At 45.6% G+C, this 25,594-nt stretch overlaps 1 protein-coding gene across 13 annotated transcripts in view; it reads left to right on the forward strand.

Moving 5' to 3' along the window:
• Positions 1-25,594, forward strand: part of LOC119458861 (striatin-3-like) — a 243,855-nt gene that overhangs the window by 68,865 nt on the left and 149,396 nt on the right. For 4 of the 13 annotated variants that reach the window (XM_049670685.1, XM_049670690.1, XM_049670687.1 and 1 more), the window contains exons 7-8: positions 3,457-3,532; positions 4,840-4,972. The exons of 1 other annotated variant lie outside the window; for it this stretch is intronic. In XM_049670685.1, coding sequence (XP_049526642.1) covers positions 3,457-3,532; positions 4,840-4,972 — 209 coding nt within the window. Of the gene's footprint in view, positions 1-3,456; positions 3,533-4,839; positions 4,973-6,813; positions 6,970-10,147; positions 10,514-11,619; positions 11,739-25,594 lie in introns of all 13 variants that reach the window. 8 more of the 13 variants (XM_049670683.1, XM_049670688.1, XM_049670692.1 and 5 more) reach the window with 5 other exon arrangements.

Genomic DNA, 25,594 nt, shown 5'->3' on the forward strand with positions numbered 1-25,594 from the left:
CTTGAAGCTATTCCCAGTGGCAGTGGATGCTAGTTGATATGTAGCATGTGATGTCTATAACCACAGCCATCCCTTTCTCCATGACTGCTGTGCACTGGGGTGTTGTCTGCAATGCGTAGACCATTCGGCTACGAAGGTGCTGACATGGCATGTAAACAGTTATTGCGATGAAGTATTGTTGCCAAGTCTTCGCAGCAACTGTCAAGTGCAACTGCACTCGCTCTAGGCGGGCGCAATACTGGTGCCAGCACAACGCTGATGGGAATGACACTCCAAGAGTCATTGCTAGATAGTGTCAGTGATATGCCAATCTGCCATACTATGCCGACCATTGTACTTGGCATGGGTGATAGGTTGCTAAGCGAAAAATTCACAGGAAACAGGAACCTTGTCTGGATGACAGCATTTGTATCTACTTTTACTCAAAATACATTGAAGCAAACTTCTGAAGCTGAAACATACAAGTTCCTGTGCTTGTCACCTTTTTATGTGTTTGTTTTCATTGCCGTCTCCCTTGTGCGAAGCTTAGGCCTAGTGTGCCCACTTAGTTTGCGTGCATGCAGCTGTCGCTTCTGGGTGCATTTGACAATTCTAGTCGACACGAATGCCTTTTTTTTTTTTTACTTCAGCAGAGGTCACGATTGTCTGAAATAAACTTTCTTCATCCGTGGTTTGAACTTTGGTCAACAGTGTTTTGTTGCAATTGTTAAATTTGGCTATTTACACTAACTGGCACTTATCGGGGTGACATGAGCCACAACAGTTAGATTTGCGGGTATTGCTTAACTGACATGCTATTTTAGCAAAGTGCTGTTTGCGTGTCATGTCAAAAATAACAATAAGCAATAGCTTTTTCCAGTGCAGCTATGGGGAAGCGTTGGCAACCACTACATTAGATAACATGATGAGTGGGTCGTGGTAAATGTCATCAGCAGCTGAAAATGCAGGAGACATGCCAAACCACCAAGGCATTCGCGAGTAAACAAAGAAACTCGTTCTAAAAATGGGTCTGTTCGATTTGCCTGCACCAGTTCACTAGGTGCTGCACCCTGGTATTAGTTTCAGTGGTGCAGCACTGGCGGCCCGTGAACCATTCCATTCGTTTCAAGAGGTGCAGGGTTGGTTCACAATTTTTCTGAACCCTCCCTACTGACGGCGCCGACTCGATTCAAGCGTGCAGGTGTGAATCTGCAGTGCAGCAGACGACGCAGCACACGGGCGTAAGAACTTTTGAAAGCCGACTTACACGCGTCTGCTGTGTCTATGCAATGTGTGGTATGTGTACACACCTCGTAAACCGACCATACCAGGGGTTTGGGACCTCTCAAACTTATGCACATTATGCGGACAAATCTTAAGGACTGCACCACGTCGGCACCTCAGTATTCTTCGTTATGAGTGCCGTGCAGTGCCTGCACCACTGAAGTCGAGCTGCACAATCTCTGAACTTCTCGTGCCCCGCCATGAATGAGTTGACAGCAGTGTAGGCAAATCGAAGGAACTTAATATCTGGACCATGAAATTCATTCGTACTTTGCCAAGTGGTCATTCGATTTGTAAAGAATGCGGTCGCACAAAGATTCAAAGGTGTGAAACTATGGTGTCATGGCCCCTTTAGGGCAATTGTATTGTGTAGATGCAGTATTCATTGCACTTGACTTGAGCATACAGGGTGGCATTTCACCTCTGAAATTGTCCGTGGTTCCTTTCTCAAAAGAAGCAGTGCTTCTGTCAGAAATTAGAATTTCGTGTGGTGCACTGAGCAAGCAGTCTGTGTGATGCATAACTATGTCACGCAGGCATTTTAGAGGCCACTGCACTGATAGTCTGTAGACCCTGTGGCCTGTGGGGCTGCTACATGGGCATTGACAGTGGCCATAAAGTTGGCAGTCTGTTGATTCAATAAAATGGGCAGGCAAAATTTAGACTAAACAGACACTGGCATTCCCAATGTTGGCATGCATCGGCATAACCAGTATGCAGTATAGTGGTATATAAAGGCGAATATCACCTTAGTCTGTGGAACTTGGTAAAAGAACATAATGGTGAACATGTGATGATCATGATGAATGGACAATAATATTTTGTCAATGATGGCTTGATGGAAGTGGTTTGAGAGACAATTTGTGAGGAGCAATCCAGGATTGGCATTACTGCCTGCTATTTCCAGCATGTTTTTATTTCGGTCTGTGTAAGAGCGCGAGTTTCCACTGTTTCCACAGAGACTAGTGCATCTTGTATTCATCACAGGCAACCGGAAATACTTGGAAATATGAGGCTCCTAAAGCTGGCACTGCATTGTGACAAGGGTCTGAAGGCAGTCTGTACTGGACTTACCATTGAAAAAAGCTTTTAATGTAATATATAAAAAATATATGTAGTGAGTTATGGGAGAATAAAGTAAGGTGTTTTGAAAGTAATTTGGGCTGCTGATCCACAGCTTTTGTGTTTTGTTACCACTCCTAGATGTGCCATAGCAATTGGTTCACAATCTTTTTTAAATAAATACTCTGGAACATGCTCAAATTTTCTATTCTGCTATTTAAAAAAAAATGGTTTATCGACACCTGCATAGGCTTTCATTGCTATGCTTATGGGTTCGCAACAAATGCTAAAGAAGCAATCAGCCTGTATTGCAGTGTTCAGTTTTTGATGTAGTCTGTGTAGAGGTGGTGTGTGGGCCACTATAGGCAACTATGGGTGATTGCCTGCAGCAGCGTGCAGTAATGGAAATCCTGATTTCGATGTGTAGACCGCTGTAGTGCTTGGCTTCCAAGATCTCACAATTAGTGTTTTTTTGCTAGAATCAGACTTCCTCTTCTCATTGGAGGGGGGGGGGGGGGTTATAAAACGTTTAGCTGCTAGTAGCTTTTCTGAAATACGAATTAAATTTCTGTCTAAATAACACATTAGCAGGCTTTAAATTCAAATGCTATTTATTGGCTATATGTTGCTGAACATTAGTGAAATTATTAGGATAATTAGTACTCCTCGGGCACCATAACCTCTCCATCGCTATCATTGTTCCTTGAAGACGCTTCGTAATGTACATCGAAGTCCTCTGAAACAGAGGTCATAAAAAGTTCTTGAATTTTTTTCACCGTACAAAAAAATGCGCGGAATTTTTGTGCCTGTCCGTCGTGTCTTATAACGAGAGGTGCAAGCAGCACGGGATAGCTTTGTGATCTGTTGCATAAAAACAAAGTTTTAGTTTGACCGACTTCCAAGTAGATGGCACGGCCAGCAGTGTGAAGGCATTGGTGGCCAGACGACTATATACTTGGGCACAGCACTTTAAGGGTTATAATAAACTTGCTTCCCTTCCAATTTCTTGATGCAAGTGTCATTGTTGTTGGGCCCTGTGTAGTGGTTTTCCTTGTTCCTGTCCTTGTGGGTACGTGCGATTGAGTGGAGCTTTTGACATACGGCACTCGTGATGCATCTGTTGCCCTGCAGTGACGAAATGGAAGATGCAGTGTCTGCAGACGACGAGGCGGAGGAGCGGATGGACAACAGGCGAATAAAATCAAAGGTGTGTAGTGTACATTCTGGCGTAATGCATGAAGCTATCTTGTTGGGAAATCGGGCTATGCTGACCTAAAAGACTGAAGCAGCGATGTGTCGGTACAATGGTGCTGTTGCCGTAATGAGGCCCTATCCAGGTATGTTGTAATCCAGTACACTTGGCTTAAAGTAAATGTTCCGCCACTGGAATGGAAAGGAGTTGAGATGACTGACTGTTCCCCTAAGAAGTTCTTTTGCAACTTGTTTGTGTATCATATTTTTAGGCTTATGGCTATGCTCACACATGCCACCAACTTGCAACGCTATGCTCACAAGGCCTCAGCACAACGAAAATAACATGCCTTAACACGATCCTTGCATGCTGAAGCTTTCCGTATACAAGCAGCAATTCCACAACACAGCCTAGCGAGTGAATTAAGCACATTTTGGAGGAAACGTGGCATATTCCTGGTGCCACCCGGTATTGTTTAACCTGAGGCAGGCGTGGCCTTTGTTTCTCCAAGGCACAACTGCATGTGGCCTGTGTGAGTAGGCATGGTGGCAAGAGTGCAAATCTTCTTGAATTTGTGCATTGTCGTGGACAGGACTCTCTCAATGCATGAAACAGGAGCGTCTCTTTCATCATCGCGTCTGTTGCCTCCAAGCCCAAGTGGCTTGGAGGGGCAGTCACCCAAGGGATAGTCTTAGTGCACTCTGGCAAGAATTCTGGTCATTCTGGCCAATGTGCGAGCCGTGGCCTAGTGGTAGAGCGCCCGCCTCGGCTGCGGGAGGTTGTGGGTTCGATTCCCACTGCTGCCGGACAGCCACTGGTTTAAATGGGCACAAGCGTACCCCGGCTTGGCGTACGGCTTCCCTCAGGGGTGATACGCTTGGGAAAGGTGCCCGCGCCCTGAATTCCCGTTGAAACCCTCATGAGCACAGAAAAATTTCATATGAGGCACAGAATTCATATGAGGCTGGCATGCAATTCAGACTCGGCAGTACTTCTCTCAAGCAAGTAGCTTGCTTTGCCTCAAGGAGGAGTGCAGTGTCCGTCATCTAGTTTTTATTTTTCTTGGTTTATATGTGACAGTTCAAAATGGCTGTATGCCAATGTTTGTGCTCATTGGTCGATCTAGGTGAAAGCTGCATGATGACATGCATTTTCACCGAGATCGAAGCCAGTGGCAAATTGTGGTAAGGATGGAACGGAGAGACAATTGCTACAGTTGGCACCTGCTGTGGATTTGTCATTTTATACTTTTCACGAGAGATGTCCGAGCTTGTTCTGGGAAGGGTGATTGGCGCTAAACCAGCTGCCATCTTTCTTTGCAGGTTCTAGGATCTGGGGACGAGCTAGGGGAAGCCGACACGGAAAACGTGCTAACGGAGTTTGACTTCCTGGGGCCAGACTCTGGCGAAGGCGGTCGGGAAGGCGGCCGCAATCAGGGCGACGGTTCCGAGTGGGGTGAGCTGGCTTGCTGCTCCGCTTTTGCATCGGATCCTCAAACCCTTCCTCGCTTTGAATGAGCTCGTATCATCTCTGCAGTTATGCACATTGCTCTTTTGGACTAGTCAGTAATGCCCACCTTTTTTTTTTGGTTAGCATTGATCATAGGTGGCAGCACCATATAACAGAGTAGCGTGACCTGGTTTCATTGTGCTGAGGCCTTAGCACAGTGTTGCAAGTAGGGTGAGATGTGTGAACTCTGCATGTGAAAAGGCAAAGCTATGTTCTAATGACGTTGAGTGCAGTTTTTCTCTTGAAAGTGAAAAAAAGAAAACTGCAATATTGTAGCAAGCAGCATGGCTAAAGCTCTTCTCATCAGTTAAACGCAGCCAGTATGTGTATAGACTATGCACAGGCAAGAAGTGGTAACTGAAATTGCATTTCTGCTGCTTACGGGTATTTTTTTGCCACCAGGTTTCCAAATTTCAAAGAATGAAGACGCATGATTTGGTTGTGTTTGTCAGCAAATAATTACTTGTACGAGGGTTTAGTTGCCATCGCCCAACAGAGGCAGAACAGCAAGATGTGCCACTAATGTCGAGGTTTGAGGCTTGAGGCAAAGTGCACAAGGCGAAGCTGAAGGTGGGTTTGAGTGTGCTCAAAATTTCAGGATGGGGTTGGGCTCCCTCTCTCTCTGTCTGTCTGTGTGCTATGCATGTGCGCATGCGTGCACATTCATAGACACTGGGTACCTGTTGCTGGAGGATCATGGAGTCAAGATTTAGTTAATTTTGTAATATTTGCTGTATTCTGGTTTCAGTGAGGCAATTTGCATCTGATTATCCTTTGTGAAATAGTGTTTCATGTTCTCCTTTAATGTGAGCAAGCAGAACTAATAAGGGCAAGCTCATAACTGTTCTGAGAACAGAGAAAGAAAAGAGGTGTTGCAAGGGATTTGCATTGTACACTCCACTCACTTGTCCAGACAAATGCAGCAGAAGTGAATTGGGATGGGTATATGCTTTGTGTCTTGTCCGTAAGGTAAAGCAAACCTTGTCCGTAAGTAACGCAAAACGGCTTTGATTGTTGGGGTCATCAGTACCTGCCCTATTTAGCATAGGGGTGAGTTGAAGCTCCCTACAAGTGCGCTATTAGGATGACTTTTGCAATATAATACAAGGCCCAGCCATGCAAAAGCATCTTTATGTGATTGTTCATGGGGATTGCACGTTAGGTAACTGCTGTCTGGTACTGCAGCAGATGGGGCAGTGATGAAAGTGTCAGCATGGAATGTAAGCACAATGCCCGAGAGCAGTTTTCCACAGACTGTAGTCTGACATTGCCGCCCTTCTGCAACAAGCCGGAATGGACCTAAACAATGATTTTAATAGTCTGTGATGCCTATTATAGTTGGAAGGACTGTGCCCTTGTCGGTTTAAGAAAAAATTCCTGCAATATGGATGTGCGAGTACGCAACTTTGGAATGGAAGGAAAGACTGAGAAAACGGGGTGTATATTTAAGGAAATAGGCTGAACAGGACAACAAGATGGGCTTGGGTGTCTCGTACTCTGGTGTTTGCAATAATTTTCCCCGCCTGTGCCCTGCGGGACACGCTCGCTCGCCGTATGTAGTGCCATAAAGAAATAGAAGACAATGTGCACACAGGACGTGGACTTCCTGCGTGTTTCTTGTCTGTTGCCTTGTCATGGCGCTTCACAAATTGCTGCTCTAAACGCCTAGTAGCCCTAAACAAACTTTTCTTAAAGCCAGCCCGTCATTGGGGCTGGTGTGGTGGGGGCGCATGGGCGTTGCGCGTGTGTGTACTCTGTGCTGGCCCTGATGAGTGGGGTGCCTCCAGACGGTTGTGCTGTGGACGAAGAGGAGGAGGAGGAAGATGAGGAAGAGATGGCGCAGCGGTGGGGTGCTGACCCGCAGCTCATTAACCAGCTGGTCGAGGAGTACCGACGAGAGCGCCGAGGGCGCAAGGGTGTCGCTGCCTCTGTCTCGTCGCAGAGTAAGTTCGGGCTTCTCAGCTGTGCGTCGCTGTCGGCGTCGTCGGCTGTCCGTTCCATAACCCCTGTCAAAACCCTCTCTCATCTTTTTTTTTTCCCCCGCTGTGCACTTCCACGTTCTGACGACTCTTTCCCTGTGGCACAGCGTGCTGCAAATTCGATGGTGGTGGCTTTCATTCGTCTGTTGCTGGTTGTGTTGCTCGTCATTGTCGGCAGTCTTAGCAATCTCGTCTGTGGTAATTGCGCTGGCTCCTTACAGTGCTTTCTTCCTTTTCTCTGAGGGATATATTTACATCCTTGTCTGCAACTTGCATGTTGTTCCTTTCCGAGAGATTCTCTAGCTGCCTCTGTGATTGTCCCTGTACACCAGCTGCAGAAACAGCTTTCAGTGGCAGTTTTCAGTTTTTTTTTTTTTTCTTTAAATGTAACAGCTCATCATAAGGTTTGAGTAAGAGAGAAAAAAAAAAAAGTCCTCATCTATGGCTGATACACCCAATTGATGGCTGTTATATCGTCATAGTAGCATGTATTATGATGTGGCTACCATTGGCTTGTGGAGGAAAAATTTGTTAGTGTTGTTTCCATGCTTCCCAGGCAACTGCTTTTGTAGAAGCTGATTTCTGGAATGTCTGCTTTTTCTTGGTGCGACTTTATTGAGCTTAGTGATTTCATCCCACTCAGTTTCCTTTGTGTCATAGGTGACATTGAGGACATGTGCCGTGTCACCATATTTTAGGTATTGTGACAATGTTATATGTCAGAAAGGTGTTGGCACAGCTTCTGTTGGCAAATTCTCAACATCTCAAGGTGTGATGCAAGGCAGTAGAAGTTCTGGAATGTAGAATTTCTTCCAAAATGTATGTCTCGCTTCGTCCCTGTGCATCTTCGTCATTCTTTCATCTTCAACACTGCCGTCTCCCTGGACCTCATCAAAGGAATGTTGCTTTGCATGTGCACACTCTTGCCTCCCTGCTGACTGCCTCGCCTATTGATAACATTCTGTGATGCTTAAACATATGCACTGCGGACCGATGCACTTGCATTTTGCAAAATGATCTCCAAACTATGCCAAGGTAAACAAGCTCTCGTCATGTTCCTGGAATTGTATTTGTTACCCAACTTGTCCTCTGATAAAGCGCGGATTCTCGAGATCAGGTAGTTGCAATTGCTAGAATTGATAGTTGCTCGTGCTCCCAAGATCGGCATTCCCGGTAACGAGTGCGTGCATTCCAAATTGCTTTAGTAACACTTACGATGCACAGTTGCTGAATGCTGATGTTTCCCATTTGGATTGAGAGCTGACACAGAAGCTTGCCTTGGCATTGTTTGCACTTGTCAGGGGTATAGGCATGTTGAGAAAACAGTACAGGAAATAGCAGAAGCAGGAAATGGCTGAAGTGGCAAAAGTAGTGAATAGCAGAAACGTGTAGGGGTGTATGAATATTTGAAACTTTCAAATTACGAATTTTATAGTCGCTATTCGTGAATATGAATAATTTTTGAATGCTTGAAAATGTCAATTGTGCTCAATCAAACATAAAATTAGAGCAATAGTACAACAAATTTCACCCCTGTGGGTGTAGTTAATTAAGGATAGAGCAGCCGACGCCACTCGGGGAGCCATACTTTACCGGCTATAGTACGGCAATTATTCGTACTCTCTGAAGAGTCTCATGTGTGCAAACAAACTGCTTATTTGTTACTAATGCTCCCAATGGGCTTTTAATAAACGATTCATAATGTGCAATGTAATGACAGAAACTTGCTAATGTTTTCACATGAGGGCTAGGATGTAAACATCATTTTATATTAGTTGTGAAAACAACTGTTCATTATTTGAAAGCTATTCGAAAAGTATACGATGTTAAAAATTTCGAAAAGTATACCGACCATTCAGCGTTGCATGAGCGGCTGCTATTGGTAGAAAGTGGCACTTAGAACTTTGAAGAAGGTTGCACTAGCTATCGCTGCATGTTGCGTCGCTGTGCTGCACTCGTTTTTTTCATTGCCCATCACTTGGGCTGTGCTATGCAGATTGTAGTCACCAGTGCCTCTTGATTTTGCACCATCAAAGTTGCTTATGGTTTACAAATAGGGAACACACTTGCACATATGCTTTAGTTGCATGCTGCTGTGTCTAGTGAGACTTTGTCAAAAGAATCGAAGCCACTGGGAGCACGGATGATTGCTTTTGTCATGTTGCAGTCGAAAAACTCTTGGGTCTCGAGGAGCTCTGCGGTGTGAGAATGGGAGTTTGACTGCTTCTCTAGAGATTTCGAGCAGAGCAATTGCAGTGGGAGGCCAACTGCACGTCCAGTAATTGACTACATTCATGCATTTAGTGGCTTTGTTTGTTTTGACAAAAGCTGCATTGTAATTGCTAATGGGATTGGGTGTGGCTTGTCGATTGCACTGGGGTGTAGGTCACTTGTGGTTTTGGAGACCCTCCCCTGTGCCCGCCATGCCTGCCGAATAGCATTTGCATTCTGCCAGCCGCAAGGAGTGTTTGCCAGCATGTTGGACTTTGACGAGTGTACCAAGATGGTCCCACTTGGCACGTGCCACGAGATTGCTGCACATTTCTCGGCATTGCATTATCGGTGTAGAACATTTAGTTAGTCTGAAAAGGGGCTCATGTCTGCCCTTTTTTTTTGTTAGTTTAAAGCGAAAAACGTTCTGCCGCAAGAGACATGCAATTGAGAGGGAAGGCGCTTGACCATTTGTCCTTCTCCACTATAAGCATGGAGAGGGCAGGTTCGAGTGCCACACAAGCTGCCAGGCTTTCCTAGCTGGCAAGGCGGACGTTAAAAGAACCCCAGGCGGTCAAAATTAATCTGGAGCCCTCCACTACGGCGTGCCTCGTAATCAGAACTGGTTTCGGCGCGTAAAACCCCAGAAAGAAGGACTGCCCATCTCAGCTGTTTGCTCTCTTGTGGCAGAACCTGCATGCTCTCTTCACCAGGTGCAAGTGTGTGTGATGGCCAGGGCAGTTGATTGTTTAGAGTGCACTGCATGGTATATTTGAATGCTTCTCTTTTCTTTTGGTATGCCCATTTTCTTTTCGCTCGCGATAGTTTTGCGAGAGAGAGAGAGCATGCATGACCTTGTGCTTCTTGCATGTTTTTCTCTCTCCCACCCTCCTCCTCGCACTCCTTTCCCTGGTTGCCACTGCCACCCTAGGACCCAAGCGGTCTGCCTTGCAAGCGATGCTGGCTTCGCTGTCAACGCCTGGCTCTGCCGCCGCCATGGCCGCCGCTTCTGCCGAGGAGGGCGGGCCGGGGGGCAACCCTGCCTTTTCCTTCGCGACCAGCTCGCCACCTCGCATCCCGGCCTTTTCGTCCCCCTCGGCCCCGCCCCCTGCGGTCCCGTCGTCCTCGTCCCCATCCCCGACGTCGGCCTCGCAGAACCCTTCCACCTCCCCTTCGTCCGCGACCTTTGGTATGGCGTCGTCGGGTGATGTTGTCCTCAACGGCCAGTTGGGTCGGCAGCCCATCGCTTCGCGCCTTGCCAGTTACACCGCCTTTTTGGAAGAGGCTGACGATGTGGGTAGGTCTGTCTGGTTTGTGACGGCTGCCCGTGGTGGGGGTGGCTAATGGCAGCATGTTGGTGGGCTTTGAATTTTTCCTTCCATTGGGAAGAAACATGGCACAAGGAAGGCATAGGGTCAGGTGCCATTTTTTAAAGCAGCATATTTGCAGCTAGCGCCACATAACTTGCAGAGAGCTACAAGCATCACAACCTCGTCAACAACAACAAATATTTTAAACAACTTTGACACACATTAGGATGCCGCCATATCCTTCACATTGTGCTGTGTTGGAAGCTCTGGTTGAAGAGTTTCCTTGCAAGTTTTCTTGCATAAAAAAAATGGGATATGTGTGCGTTAAATGGGGCACTCTGGCGATGTCACAAGCAGTGCAAGGTTTCAGGCCCTTTGTTTGCTTCGGTGTTTGAAACAAACAGAAGGTTTCTTTATCGAAAGCACATCGTGCTTCTAGTGTGCTTGGTTTCTTTGATGGAGAACTCTGATCTTAAACATGTGTCTAGGTTTTCAGAACATGCAGTATCGGCCTACTGATAAATGGAACACATGAGCAAATGACTCCAGCGGCAGTTTCTGGAGGAAGCAGTGTTAAATGCATTGCACGGGCATGCCTGCATTCGTAAGCGGGTTTAACAGCTGAACTGCAGAAGGAAGGCGGGGCAAAGGATACTGCTGATCCTCGTCTTCCTTCTCGCCTTCATCCGCAGTTCAGCTGGTTGAGCTCACTTGGAAATTGCGAACCAACTAGCCCGTTGAATACCATGCTGCGGTCTGTCAGAGCCAAATGTATGCAGACTAGTCAGAGTAGAATCCACTTGTTCTTACTTACGCGTCTGTGTCCGCTCTGCAGTAAACTGCACTGTCAAGATGGCCCTGTTATTATCCTGAAAAGCCGACTGCAACAAAAATTTTGGGCCACGTGACGTACCGGACCTTCATGTATGCTAACCATCAGTAACTGTGCATTAGTTGCACAGTTACTAGTTCTGCAGCTTAGCAAAGCTTGCTTCGGTGTTATATATATTACTACTCATTTATGAGCAATTTAGCCAAAGGGCAATTTCGTTGCAGTGTGCCTTGAAGGCGCTTCTGCTCTCTCGCAATGCAGGGCCTCGGAGGCCACTAATGGGGACCCCAGGTGTGGACGAGGACAACATTGATGCAGCATTGGGCCTGGGTGAGCTGGCAGGCCTTACAGTCAACAACGAGGCCGAGTCCAGCTACGATGTGAGTGCAACAACCAGTGTTCTCTCTTTTTTTTTTTCCCCATGAGGAACATCTCGGCTGAATAATCAAATTGAGTCGCTTGGAAATCTGTAAGGTGGTGGAGGAAGACTTGCAAAAAGAAGTTGGCATCCACTTATTGGTACCACCATGCTAAAGCGCAGCCCATATCCCCTTTTGTGACCGAATTAAGGTGGACTGTCGATAATAGTGTAGTAGGTCCACTATTTAAAATCTTGTATGCCTGGCCAAAAGGAAATTCTGGTTGGGGGCACCCGAAAGTGGCTGCGTTGTCAGGCAATTTTAAATTTTAAAGCCTGTTCACGTTATTTAGGTTGCTATACCTACAGCTGAAGTTCACCAGTGGCTCAAATGAGGGAATAAATAAATAAATAAATAAATTCACATGCTGATGTCATGCTGCAGAAGCATACAATAAGTACATGATCCTTACCACGTCGGTTATGTTTCGCCATTTTGGGGCTGAAAAATTTAGCATGCAAATGTTTTGAGCAGGGTTAACACTTTTGCTTGGATGAAAGTAAAAACAGGATGACCTGCATGAATTGCAGCATTAGTGCACCCAAAATTTCTCTCTGGGAAGGTTGTGATATTTTGGCGAGAAGTCATGATGGGTTTTAACGGGAGGGGAGGGAGTTAACACCCCCCCCCCCCCCCTTGCTCTTTGTCGGTGCACCACTAATTACAGGGTAGTAGAGAAAAGGAACAAGAGGAAAAAAAATGTGCAGATTGTGATTTTGCATCCCTGTGCTAAAATTCTGTGTCCCAGAAATATTGGGCATTGGGGAGTTTCACTTTGTCACAGTTCTAGGCCAGAACGTCTTGTGCCGAAACCAAGTTTTTGTGTTCAACTTCAATTTTTCACATCTCCGTAAGTAGTTTGAACTTAATGCAGTGCAATGTAAGGTATTTTTTTACATTTCGTCTTGTGGGTTGCTATTGGGGAACATTATATTATTAGTTTCTGCATTTGTTGGTGTAATTTCATGGCACCTGCTAATTACGCTTTTGGCCTCACTGTGAATCATTACAAGTCCTCTAGCTCATGTTCTAGCTTTGGTGGCATGGAAGTACGCCATCTGATTGGATGAAGGAATCCATCCAGTGTCCGCAAGTTAACAACTTTCTTTATTTGCAGATTTCAGCCACAAAGGAGTCCTTCAGGAAAACAGTGGAATGCGAAGTACACTCTCAGGAGGTCAGTTTATTATTATTATTATTATTATTTTTTTGCTTTTGCTGATCATTGCGTGCGTTGGCCCTAATACCTCCACTGCCTCTCTCCTCATTCCTTTTATGTATATTTAAAGAACTACAGCAACATTTCAGCAGTGCGGAGTAAGCTCCATCGGGGGCCAAGCATCTGTCACTCTTAACTTTGAAAACTTTCCTCTTCAGACTTCGGATTTCTTTAAATCTTGACTGAGAGGCCATTTAAAAAAGAAAGGAAGAATTCAGATGTAAGAAAGGCAGTGTGCATTCATGAAATTAACATTACACTGTGCGCTTCATAATGAAATTTCTATTATTCAGAGTTGTAACTTGATACTGCTTGAAGAGTTTTATGTTGTGGGAGAGTTACGCATGAACAGAGGAATTGATGGTTGGGCGATTCTTTCACTTCATTACTAATGGTGCAAAAAGAATGGGATGAACATAAAAGTAATGCTAGGCAATATATCTGTTCATTCCATTTTCATCGCACTATTTACGGCGAATTGCACAGCAACATTCTGCTGTGAAGTTGCAGTTCAGGCTGATCCAGATCAAGGCAAGGAACCAAGCCCTACAGACCTGTAACTGGCCTACAGACCTGATTCTGGTTTCACCTGTGTCTGTGAAACTGGCTTTGTCACTTTAAGTGAGAGGAAAAGGATTGGAAGAACTTAAGTAAATGTTTTTTTTTTATATATAAACAAACGTCATGAACATTTCTGTTTGTCTGTGGGGCAGATCATTCTTACTGCAATTGCAAAGCAGAGTGTCTGTCGATGGTGTTCCTACATTATGAACTCTCCTATTACTGTATTTATTCGAATGTAAGGCGAGGTTTTGTCCCAGAAGCTTCAGTCGCCCTCCCCCTTAGATGCGACTTTTGCCTTTAAGTGTGGCTTCACGGTAGTGCGAATTTCGCCTTACCGTGTGGCTTTACGGCAGCGCGCGCCATGGTGCCGTGAAGCCACACTGTAAGGAAAAATGCGTGCTGCCATGAAGCCACACCCAAAGGCAAAAGTCGCATATAACTTGCACTTAGCATGTTGAAGCTCCCTTTCCCCCTCCCCTTTCTATTTCATGGTTGCCATTTTTCATTTTGGCTATGTTAGTAATTCAGTATTTCAGGTGATCCCCGCCGAATCTTGATAATCCGTCGGCTACTCTGTCATAATCAGGTTTAGTTTCTTGGGTCTGCCCAATTGCACCCTCACTTTATAATAATGACCACCTTATAATCGAATAAATACGGTAGTTTTTAATAAACAGTTAACATCTTCCGTAATAAAGCAATTTTCAGTATTTCTTTGTATGTTTTGGCCATAGTATTTTGTAACTGTTAAGGTTTGTAGCTGTGGTGTGGTAAGCCTCGTTGCTGGTTTCTGTGACGTGATCTGTAAATGACAAAGGTGACAAGAGAGAAACAGTAATGGATGCTTGATTGGCCATGTGACGTGTTTTGTCGTTTTGTTCTGTGTTGACCAGTGTTGGCATCCGAGCGGTCCTCCTGTAAGCAAAATTCCATTCCTCATTGTGCTCTGGTGAGAGCTGCAAGTCGTTGTCTGACGGTTTCTCGCTGTATCTTCTTTTTTTCCCTTTCACGGCTCTGCAATGTCCCGTCTTCTGCTGCAGCCACTTTGACGGTGTGCGCGCGTTGGCGTTCCATCCTGTCGAATCGGTGCTCATCACAGCTTCAGAGGACCACACGTTAAAACTTTGGAACCTGCAGAAGACAGTGCCTGCCAAAAAGTGAGTAGCCCTGCGGTGGTGCATTCCACTGCTTATTGTTGGTAACTTTTTTATTAAGTTTATAACGAGCTGTTTAGGGCCAGGTAGTGGCGAAAAGTGACTGAGTTATGATGGTGATCATGAAGTATAGTGTTCGATGAAAGCTCATCTGATAGGGAATGATCATGGCTCAGTTGTGCAAATAATGCGGGCAATGACTATAAAAATAAAGGATTAAAAAACATTTAGACTTCCCTATGGGAGCCTTGTTTACGATTGTCTTGTTTTTCTTTTAAGGTCATTTAGTGTTTTTTTATGCAGCTGTTCCGTGATGATGATGATGACTTGCTGGAATTTTCATTTTCTTAGCTGTATCTAGATATGCGTTTTCCTTAATACTAAAAAAAAAAAAAAATTAGCTTCAAACTAGTACCTCTTGCAGTGTTGAGTCAATGGTTGAAATGTGAAAAGGGGAAAGCAACCCTAAATTTTCTGAAATTGCATCAGATGTCAGTATTGTGCTTTTTGTCTAGAAAAAAAAAAAAAGCTTTGATGAATCCAGAAGCTCCTCAGCATGCCTTCAGAAGTAACGACAAATGGACGCGCATATATCCCCCATCCCTCGCGTAATTTTACCAAGAGGTCGCGCAAATCTCGTTAAGCTCGCTTGGTATTTCCCAGCTGTGTATGGGTTTCAAGCTTTTATCAGTTCACTATAACGGTTGTGCATGTGCAACTGTAGTGAACGTTCCGTGTGCATTTTAAGTGCACGTGCATTTTGATTGAGCTTCTTCTACGGTGGCGTTTTCAGCCTGCTCTGTCGTGTCTGTCATATCAGCAATGGCTGTTTGCCATTGCTGGCAAACAGCGCGTAAGCATTTTGGCAGTGATGCAAGTGCATCTCTTGCCCTTGTTTCCTCTATCCCCAGAGATTGTTTGGGTCGACCTCCGAAAGCAGGAACACAACCTGGTCTTTTTCTTTGCAGGACGGCAGCCCTAGACGTGGAACCAGTCTACACATTCCGGGCGCATTCGTGAGTGGACAGTTTCTTTCTTCTTTTTCGTGATTCTTCAGGATACAGGACAGACAACTTAGTCGTAAAAACCTAGTCCCGAAATGAACATGCGTGTTTCTCGTTCAATGCAGTTCGTTTTCTTTCCTGGCTTGCCAAGACTCGCCTTCTGATGAAACTGATATGTCTGTTGTTTGAGAAGTGTAATTCACCAGCACAGCTTAATATTCTTCTAAACTGTGAAACTATGCGCACAGGAGCCAGTTTGCAACATTGACCCTCCCCCCCTCCCCTTTCCCTCCTTTCCTCTTGGAGTCCCTTAACTTGCCTTGCCTGTCCGTGCAGGGGCCCTGTGCTGTGCCTGGCGATGGGTGCGACAGGAGAGCAGTGCTTCAGTGGCGGCCTGGACCACACTATCCGTTGCTGGAATGTGCCCAGCTCGACCATCGACCCCTACGATTCCTTTGGTAGGTTCTCGGTTCCCTTTCTGCCCTTTTGATTTGCCATTTTTGGCCTCCTTGCTCTTTTTTGTTTCGCTTTATTTCTCCACGAGACGCAAGGAGAGGATCAAGTACCGTCTTTATCGAATCTAAGCAAAACGCATCATTATGAAACTTCAGGGTTGGCTTAGATTTGAAGGTTTTGTTAGGAGCCGGTAAAATGGAAAAAATGGCACTTCGCTAGCGCCACTGCAAAAAGACATCATTGCAGCAATGGAAATCCACTGAGGCACAGGCGAAAGGACGTCATTTTGACGGCTTTGAGTGCTGGCTGTGCGGGCGTGCAGGCAGGTTGTCTTTTTTTTCTTTTTTTCAATGTTCGTGAATGGCCAGACGTCAGCATTGTGGCAACGAGCAAGTGGTTCCTCTACAATGCTGCATTCAAGCGAAAAGCTGTGATGGTGGCAGAGCAGCAGTCTAACCTCCAAGCCGATGGAGACTTTGGCGCGGACAAGAGCAGTGTTGGACGCTAACGAAAGCAGCACGTCCAGCTTCCCAGAACACCGATTAGACGTGCATTTAGAAAGTGCTGCATTTCGAGTGCACTTGACGGCACTGAAGATTGTGCACTGTAGGAAGAAGACAGTGACAAAGAGCACAGCGACCACGGTGAAAACGATGAGCCTACCGACGAACAGCGAGTGAGCTGGTACAATTTCGTGGTTTGCGCCGGATACTGGTAGTGAAAGCTATTTTTCCTTTTGTGGCTGTTTACCATTTATCTCAGTCGGCTTGCAGTTGAGGACAGTTTTTTTTTTTTTTTTTTAGTTTTCTGACCTTTGAATTTTCAGAAGTTTGCTTAGAATCGAGGGCGGCTTAGATTCGTATAAATACAGTACATGCTTCTTTCTCTTGCAAGAGAATACAGAGACAAAATGAAAACGAAAGTGTTTGTTTTTAAAGCAATTGTTTGTTTTTAATGCCAGTTCTAGCAATGCATTCAGAATAGAAATAGAGCTGTGTTGTAGAATATTCCTTTGTTTCGTTGCAGTGTTTTGTGTCTGTACGCGCATGTTTGTGTGTTTTCTGCTCTCCACGTAGAAAAGAAGTGCGTGTGCAGTAACCTCCAGCGGTGAGCTTGTAAAATGTTTTTATTTTGCAAACTCGCTCCTTGCATTTGTTAGAAGACACTGCTCATCTTTGACCTTTTCTCTTCATCTTTCAGTGCATTGGTCATAATTGTGAATCTTTTCAAAAGTCTTGCAAAGAGCACCAAGAACCTCTGCATTCAGTCAGGAGTCATTGAATGCTTGCCACTTTTCAAGCTTTCGAAAATGGGCAGGCTATCTTTTAGCATGACCAGGGCAGGTTTAAATGGACTACAGATTGGCCCAGAGACTGTGGTAGCATTTACTGTCCGCAGCATTGTGTCAGTTGCAGGATTAGCTCATTGGCCATGAGGGCTGGATCATTTCTGCCCGTGCTGGTATTTATAGGCACAAACAAGGACTTTCAACTTGTGAAGTTACAAGCTACAAGTGCCTGGCATTTTCATCTAGCCGGTATTGAATTAGATGTGCACATCATTCAGTTGGGTGCAAATATTTTGACAGATTCATGCCGATATTATTAGTGTAATGTGCTGCCGGAGCCTTTCAGTAGCCACATGAGAAAGATGGCAAATACGTTTACTTGATTGGCCTTGTTGAGAATGCCCTCGTAGTGCTTTTAAAAAAGTATTCTTTGAGTTCATCTGCACTTTGGCGGCAACTCAGTGAGCTGCTATGGAGGGCTTTTGTTTTTGTAAACACTAAATGTGGCGTTGAACAGGGTCAAGTCGAGATTTTTAACCCGTTTGTTGTGACAAAGAGCTGAGCTTGTGTGCTTATCACAAATTGTTGAGTCCTAAATGTAGAAGTCATGGCGAGTTTGACCTGGAAAGGATGCTGGCTGTGGTTGTATGTATGTATCACAGTAGACGCGTTAATTTGACTTGGGTGATTCATTGTTTTGGTTAATTCAATCCTGACTGAAGGTCCCGGTTGGTGCCCATGCATTTCTATGGGTAGAAACGTTTATTAGTTCGGTCTTAAATTGGCTTTCACCGGATAATTTTAACTTGACCAGTTCACACTCGCGCACCTGACCCATATGGTGACCCCACTGACGACACCTTACATCTATTTTCGGCTCGCCCTAGGAAGATTTTCAAGCATTTACGGTAGCTCACAATGTCTGATTACGGTATTTACCAGATTCTAACTGGCACCTTTTGCTTTCCAAGGAAATTGCGCTGAAAAATCTGCCTGTCCAATCCAAATTATTATCCAAAAAATTTCCAAAAAAATTGGATACAGAACCATAACTGCCTTTGCAGCATCCGTGCACTTTACCGCATAACATGGCTGTATTGCGACAAAGCTGATTTTGAAAAAACAGCCACCATTCCACATAACTGGGTGCACATTATACTTCTACTTTGGTAAGCAGCGTGAAGTCATTTGTACGTTACTTTTCTCCTTTAGACACATAGAAAGTTGGTGCGTGTTTGGTTCGGAGGTGTGTCAATCTCGAGCAAATACTGCCAAATGAATCGGGTATGTTATGGCATTCTTTTTTTGCACCTTGTTTAATTCGGCCCACTGGATAATTTGATCGAAATAACGGAGGTCGACTTTATAAACCTTTTTTTTTTTTTCTTCAGAGAGCAGCTTAACATTCCACACTAGGTGTAAGAGGATGAGGGTAAGCAGACAATATATATTCTCCCTAGACCCGAACACAACTAGGGGACATAATCGCTCTTAGTCGCTTTTTTTGTTTACTGTTATGTTGTGAACTTGAAAAAACTTCTTAAATTTACAATACCACGGTTAGATGCCAAATGCTGCATCTCCAGGTTTCCACTATCTCCATCATCTCGTCATCTTTGCTATGGTAAAAACTGCATTTCATTGCTTAAATGCCGAGATGAAAATGGAACTACGTGTTGTACATTGCCATGTTGCTGCTGTCGGTATTTTTATGCAATCCCAGTGATTTCGAAACACCTCAAGCTTGCTTACGGCTGTCTGGGACAACACAGAGGTATAGATCAATTTAGTGTCAAATTTCTCGAAAACAGACCACATTAATATTAATAAACCACTCCTTTATGGTTACACATGCACCGTTCTTCATAACCAGAATGAATATTTTGCGTAATCACTTCCGAGTGAATTTCTAAAAATGTATTAAAATGTATGTATGCATGTAAAAATGTGCCATGTATTATACAAGGGGTCTTAGTAGTGGTTAGTTATGGTTACGAGGAGGAGGGAATGCATGTGCATGTATATCACAGTGGCCCTATGAAGGCTACGCAAAAAGTTGGCATGCAGAAAGTTGAAGAAGGCTCTTGTCTGCCTTGCGGTTGTAGTGTTATGCCGTGCCTATATCGGCACAGGGTGCCCATATCGCATCCCCCATTAAACAAAGGCGGCCCTCATTCGCGAGCTTGCTTTGCACTTTTTGTGCTTTGAAGGTCGACCAGCCCAGGTCTCTTTATATGGCTTCAACCACGACATGGCTGTGGCATCCTAGGGCTAGCCCTCTCACTTCACAGACAGAGCCCTCTGCATTGCTGGCTTGCTTGCATTCACGGTTGCTCGAGTCATGGCAGTCTTTGCGCATTAGTGTTGGGGTTGCTGCATGGAAACTTTTCGTGTTTCTCGACAACCTTTTTTTACGTTGCAACCAAAAGTAACCTGCACACTTTGTCAGCTACTACATCATTTATAAGCCATACAGTGGACACTGCCTATACAATGTCTGTCATGTTTTGGCAGCAGTCACTGAGCTGCTTGTTGAGAAGACTTCTTCCCTTTTCCCTCTGTTGTGCAGAGCCGGGTGTCTTGTCGGGGACCCTGTGGGGACACACGGACGCAGTGTGGGGACTGTCAATGCATGCGACCAAGCTGCAGCTCCTGTCGTGTTCGGGTGATGGCACAGTACGGCTCTGGTCCCCACACAGCAAGGTGCCCCTGCTTCACACCTACACCGCCCCAGACCCAGGTAAACTGGTGCTACTGCTACTTTTATTGCGATAGCAATTATATGGACACTCAAAGCGGATTTCTGCCGTTGGCGTCACCATTGCCATGAGGTTCCGTATGGCGTCAACGGCGATGAAATGATCGCCACAAGCCGTGTGCTGTATGTGCGAGTGAAAGCGCGCGAGGGACACGCGCTTTCACGGGGAGCAAACGCACAGCGGAGAACAAACGCGTGTTTTGTGCCGTGCTTCCTGAAGGGCGGCAGAATTAAGCGTCTCTTTCTTCCTTTACAATCACCATATATATAGAGCAAACGCGACTTCTTCCGCAACGTGAAAGGTCGTGGGGGGACGGGAGGGAGGGAGGGGAGGCGACGTTTAGCTGCGGCAATAAATGCGTATTTATATAAAAATGTTGCGAGGCGAGAAGGTGGTAAAGACTTCTGACGCTGCTCGACTAGTGTCCCGTTCTGATCTCGTCGAAAACCTCCGAGCTGTCTCCAGAGGCACCGGCAACAGTCACCAACGCCTCGCGCGCTTTGAGCGAACGCGTGCAAAACGCCGACGGTGTCGACAACAGTTCTGCGCGTTGCTGGTGCTGCTGCATGTCTGAGTTTATGCAGCTGATAAAACTACTATCCTTACTCCTTAACTGACTGAATCAGTTTTATGATTTTGCAATTTTTAGGAAACCCTACGTTTCAGCGTCTGCAATGCCTATTCTACCTTGTTCCAAAACAATTTAGCTGAAAACATAAGTGCCCCCAAATCACAATTTTATGATCGTGAGAAAGACACTCAATTGTGGAAAAGCACTGAAGTTCAAAGAGCCAATATCTAATTTTCCCCTGTTCGTAACCAGACGCGTATTGAAAGAAAACCACAACCCTTATCTGTCCTACGGTAAAAAAAAAAAAAAAAAAAAAAGTTTCGGGCAAAGCATCGCTTGCGATAGCAAACTAGTGGACAGCTATACGAAGTAAGGATAGTAGTTTTATCAGCCGTATAAACTCGTAAATATGGGCATATGAACTAAATTAACAAGCATGGTGTCACGCGCGCACAAGCAAACGTGAACGCATCTCACTCGATGACCGCGGAAACTCGCTGTCAAAACGCTGTAGTGAGTAAGCGCGACAGCAGCAGCAGCGAGCGAATTGACCTTCGTCCCGCCGCTCGCATCAGCGCGAACTAAGTCGCAAAAACACAGCACAGGGAGGAAGGACTCTGTCCCCCCCCCCCCGCAGATGGCTTTCAATATAGAGCCGCCCAGGATGGAGCGCGCGGTGTAGTACGTAGCCTCCCCCCTCCCTACCCTCCCACTGGAGCCTTGCTGCCCGGCGGGTGCGCTCGGTCGCTTGGGCGGGCCGGAGTAACCCCCCCTCCCCCCCCCCCCCCCCTTGAATCGTGGACTACAGTGCAAACATCTTGGGAGTGCCGCTCTTCGGGGGTGGCAGATGACGCACAGGCGCCTGTTCCCATGCCTCTTCGTAGCCATGATTTCGTGCATTGTCGACCTTCCGAGACTAGGTGTGTCTGTCACGATTAGGGGAGAAATTGCACGCGAAAATTTTAGAAAAGCGAACGACAGAAAATTTTCCCTGCAAATTATTTTGTGTGGAGCTGGCATTGGTCTTGGCGGCATGTCCCTGTCCGCCAAGGGCGGTGACTGTTTATTGGTGCGGATGCAGTTTTTCGCACCTGAAAATAATGCTTTGACGTAATTAGTTGTGAGAGATGATTGCAAACCTTCACTCAACCAGTACTACATTATTTAAGCTGCCTGGCGAGGCGTTTTGCCCACGAGTCAAAGCATATACGAGAGATCATGTTCGCCCGTGCTGATGCTACACTGTAAAACTGAATGGGAAGCTTTCCTTGGCTTAATTTTACCAAGCACACCAACACATGTGTGGTCGGCCTGCATGTGCCGATGTGTCTCCTAACTATCCATGCTATGAGGTGGCACTAGTGCAGGAACACTCGCGCCACCTCAGGTCATAGCTTTAACTACAATCGCATGTGCGTCATGCATGTAAGCTATATGCCAGAAGACACGATAGTAGTGTGGGAAAGACTAAATTTCGGAGAATGCAAGAGTCAAGTGCCCCTGCAAGTTACTGAACATTATGTGCGTGATTTGGGAACCGGCATCGTCATTTAGTATAAGACGGTTTTTCAATCCTTTGTGCAGCCGATGGCATCCCAACGTCGGTGGACTTCGTGCGGTCCGACTCCAGCCAGATGGCAGTGGCGTACACGACATCACGCTCTGTCATCATGGATCTGGAGACGGGCAAGCAGGTGGTGCGGCTCGAAAGTGACCAGAATCCAGGTGAGAGGGCTAGAAGCCAGAGCAAACTGTGACACCCTTTGACTACTTTTTTGTTTGCCACGTTATATAGAAAATGCAAGGCAGGTGGCCTGCGTGTGGTAGCTTTACAGCTTAGCAGTGGAGGAGAGCACCGACACTGGTTATGTGCAGCGCGGATGATATATAAAAGAAAAGAAGCCAGCAGTATGCAGTTATGTGGTCCTTCTCCATCTTTAGAGCAACTATTGCAAGTTACATACTGTATGCATAAGGTACCACATTTACTCGATTGTACGTGAGCTTTTTTCATTATTTTCGTTGCTTGAACTCGACCCTCTCGCGTTACATTCGAATAACGGCAAAATTGACGATATTAAAACTAATATTCTAAATTTCGCGGTTTGTAACGTTATGTTGGCAACCTGTACTTTGTCTCGATTCGATTCATAGACAAGTCGACCGAAGTCCAAACCTTTTTTTTTTTTTTTTTTTTTGTCGGCATCAATGCCATTTTAGCTGTGGTTGTGACTGGTGCATTGCCCTGCGGCCTTTCATGCTTCGACTACGTTAATTCGCAGCGTTGTGGTAGCGCAGAGGGTTCGGTATGACAGCGACAAGTAATTTTGATGGCCAAGGAGCTGGGAAATTTCACCGTGGCTCGGTGGCTCAATGTCAATGAGTCGACGATTCGTTGATGGTGGCACCAATGGGAGGCCGTTTGTAAATGCGGGGCAAGTTGGAAGGGCCTCTTAGTGGCCTGGTACTGTCCCCAAATGAAATGGTTGTGCGGACATTTAAGAAAAGAACTTGATCTCAAACAAGCTTGATGGCACGGATGACTTGATTCTGGGGCAATAACTTTCGCAAATAGTTTTGCTTTTGCGAGATTTGGCTCATTTCGGCTCTGAAACCCTCGAAATATATGGCCGACAGTGCTCTTGGCACTGATAACGAGCTTGGCACAGCACCTGAAGCACTGTGCCCAAGGAAAGCTCCGACCAGCCGGTAGCTACCGCGCGCATGCATGCCAAGTTTGTCTGTGTTCGCATGTGGGTAGAAAGCTCTGAACTGCGTGAATCTGCATGCGTGAACTTTTGGCTTGCGTATTTGATACGATCGGTGTGCCTTCCAGTGGCTAATCAGCTCGATCTTCACACATGCTTTTGTGTTTTTCGACACGAACTGCTTTTTTTGTTCCCACTGTTCGTGTAGCATTAATCGTTTTGAACGGTCGTTCGGTCGATAAAGACTGTGCGCCATGGGAACGCTGCGCGCGTCATGGCACTTACCACAGCCGAGTCATTCACCGAAGATACCAATTCGATTCGCGAATCATATTAGTCGAACTTTTGCTATTCGATTAGAAATCGAATATTTCAATATTCGCACATCCCTAATTTCAATTAAAAGGACAGTGAATTTGCTTTATGCTTGCCTTGACCTATTGTCTATTGGCTTCGTGTGGTTGTAAATAACAAAAAAATAGGGTGCTTCGATTCCCCTTATTCTTCTTGCTCAAGCTCTATGTGGAGTTATGTGGCGAGACCACACCTCGTTTCAGATAGCACAAGCAAGCTCGCAGTCTGTTTTGTCTGTTAGTCTTGGTGCCATTGAGGAATCTTCCAGCTCAACATCCTTTCCTCCTCTCTGCCTGTTCTGTGTCTCCCAGATGCGAGTGCCCTCAGCAAACAGATCAACTGTGTGGTGAGCCATCCGACCCTGCCCATGACGGTGACGGCACACGAGGATCGCCACATTCGCTTCTTTGACAACAACACTGGTACGTGTGTTGCTGAAATGCAGCAGACCAGCAGAGGTTTGATAGTTACTAAGGTGTTTTCCAGAGTTTTTTCAAGTTTTCTGGTTTGCTACGGTGAATACAAGCGAACTTAAAGCAAGCTGCGCTCATGTTCTTGACACCTGGGATAATCTGCGAAGTGGCATTTGGATTCAAAAGCTGTCTGTGCGCTTTCCTGCTTTACGAAATTGACGTTTTTGCATAGTTTTGACACGTTCAGCTGACCTCTTCAGATCATGTAAAGATGAGGAAAGCACTGTCGCAGTCAGTGGCAAGTGCGTCTCCTGTAAAGCTGTAGTCATTGCAGTTAGAGTTTAAGCCATGTGTCCTCGTTTGCCAAATGCTGTTTGTACATTCGCCTGTGTTGCAACTTTGTCAGCTGGTTACACTGATTTGAATGCAGGCAAGATGGTGCACTCGATGGTGGCCCACTTGGATGCAGTGACGAGCCTGGCCATCGACCCCAACGGCCTCTACCTTCTCTCTGGAAGTGAGTAGTGCTGCTTTTTGGGTGCTCTGACGTAATCTTTAAAGCCAATAGATATTTTTGGCTCTTTCGTATGCTTTCATGGTTGGTAGTCAGAGGTACAAAATTCAATGCCGATGCAAATGGTGCTTGCTCTCATGCAACGGAGTTACAGGGCATTTTTGTCACTGAAACGTCAACTACTGTATAGACTCGTGTGAGGGCTGCACCCGTACCTCCAACTTGGCAGCCCAAAATTTGTTTTAAAAATTTCCAATGGAGAAGCAATCATGTTCGATGCCGCGATACTACGTACTTCCGCATGCCACCGTACCACCGTACTGTTGAGCCGTGCAAGCTGTCCACCTATACTACCACTACTGATGAGCTGGTTAACGTGTCTGTTCTCTACAGAATTATGCAATGAAACAACGTTAGCTAAATATCCTCGCTACAACTATGCCTTCAAATTCACAACTCCTTTCATAAAGCAAATAGCTTTCTAGAAGCATTTTCCACTCTATTTTCCAGAGCATATTCTGTGTTAACAGATGTACTACTCTTGACACATCTTTTGACATTGTCCTGTCCTGCCTTGTTTCTCCGCGTCTGATACTCTACCATCATGATTTCAAAGTGCTTGAGTGCTTCGCACATAGGATACTGAATTATTTTACGGCCGCAATTTCAGAGACTGCGTGACGGAAGGCATAAAGTAATTTTATACCTCCTATTACTTTTGTACTTTTTTGTTGTTGTTGCGATGTGTTGTCGTCTTTTAGCGTAGTCTATTCTATTGTGACTCATTCAAGTCCTCACAGTCTAAGTACCTGT

Source organism: Dermacentor silvarum, chromosome 7, assembly GCF_013339745.2.
Source record: "Dermacentor silvarum isolate Dsil-2018 chromosome 7, BIME_Dsil_1.4, whole genome shotgun sequence".
NCBI lineage: Eukaryota > Metazoa > Arthropoda > Arachnida > Ixodida > Ixodidae > Dermacentor > Dermacentor silvarum.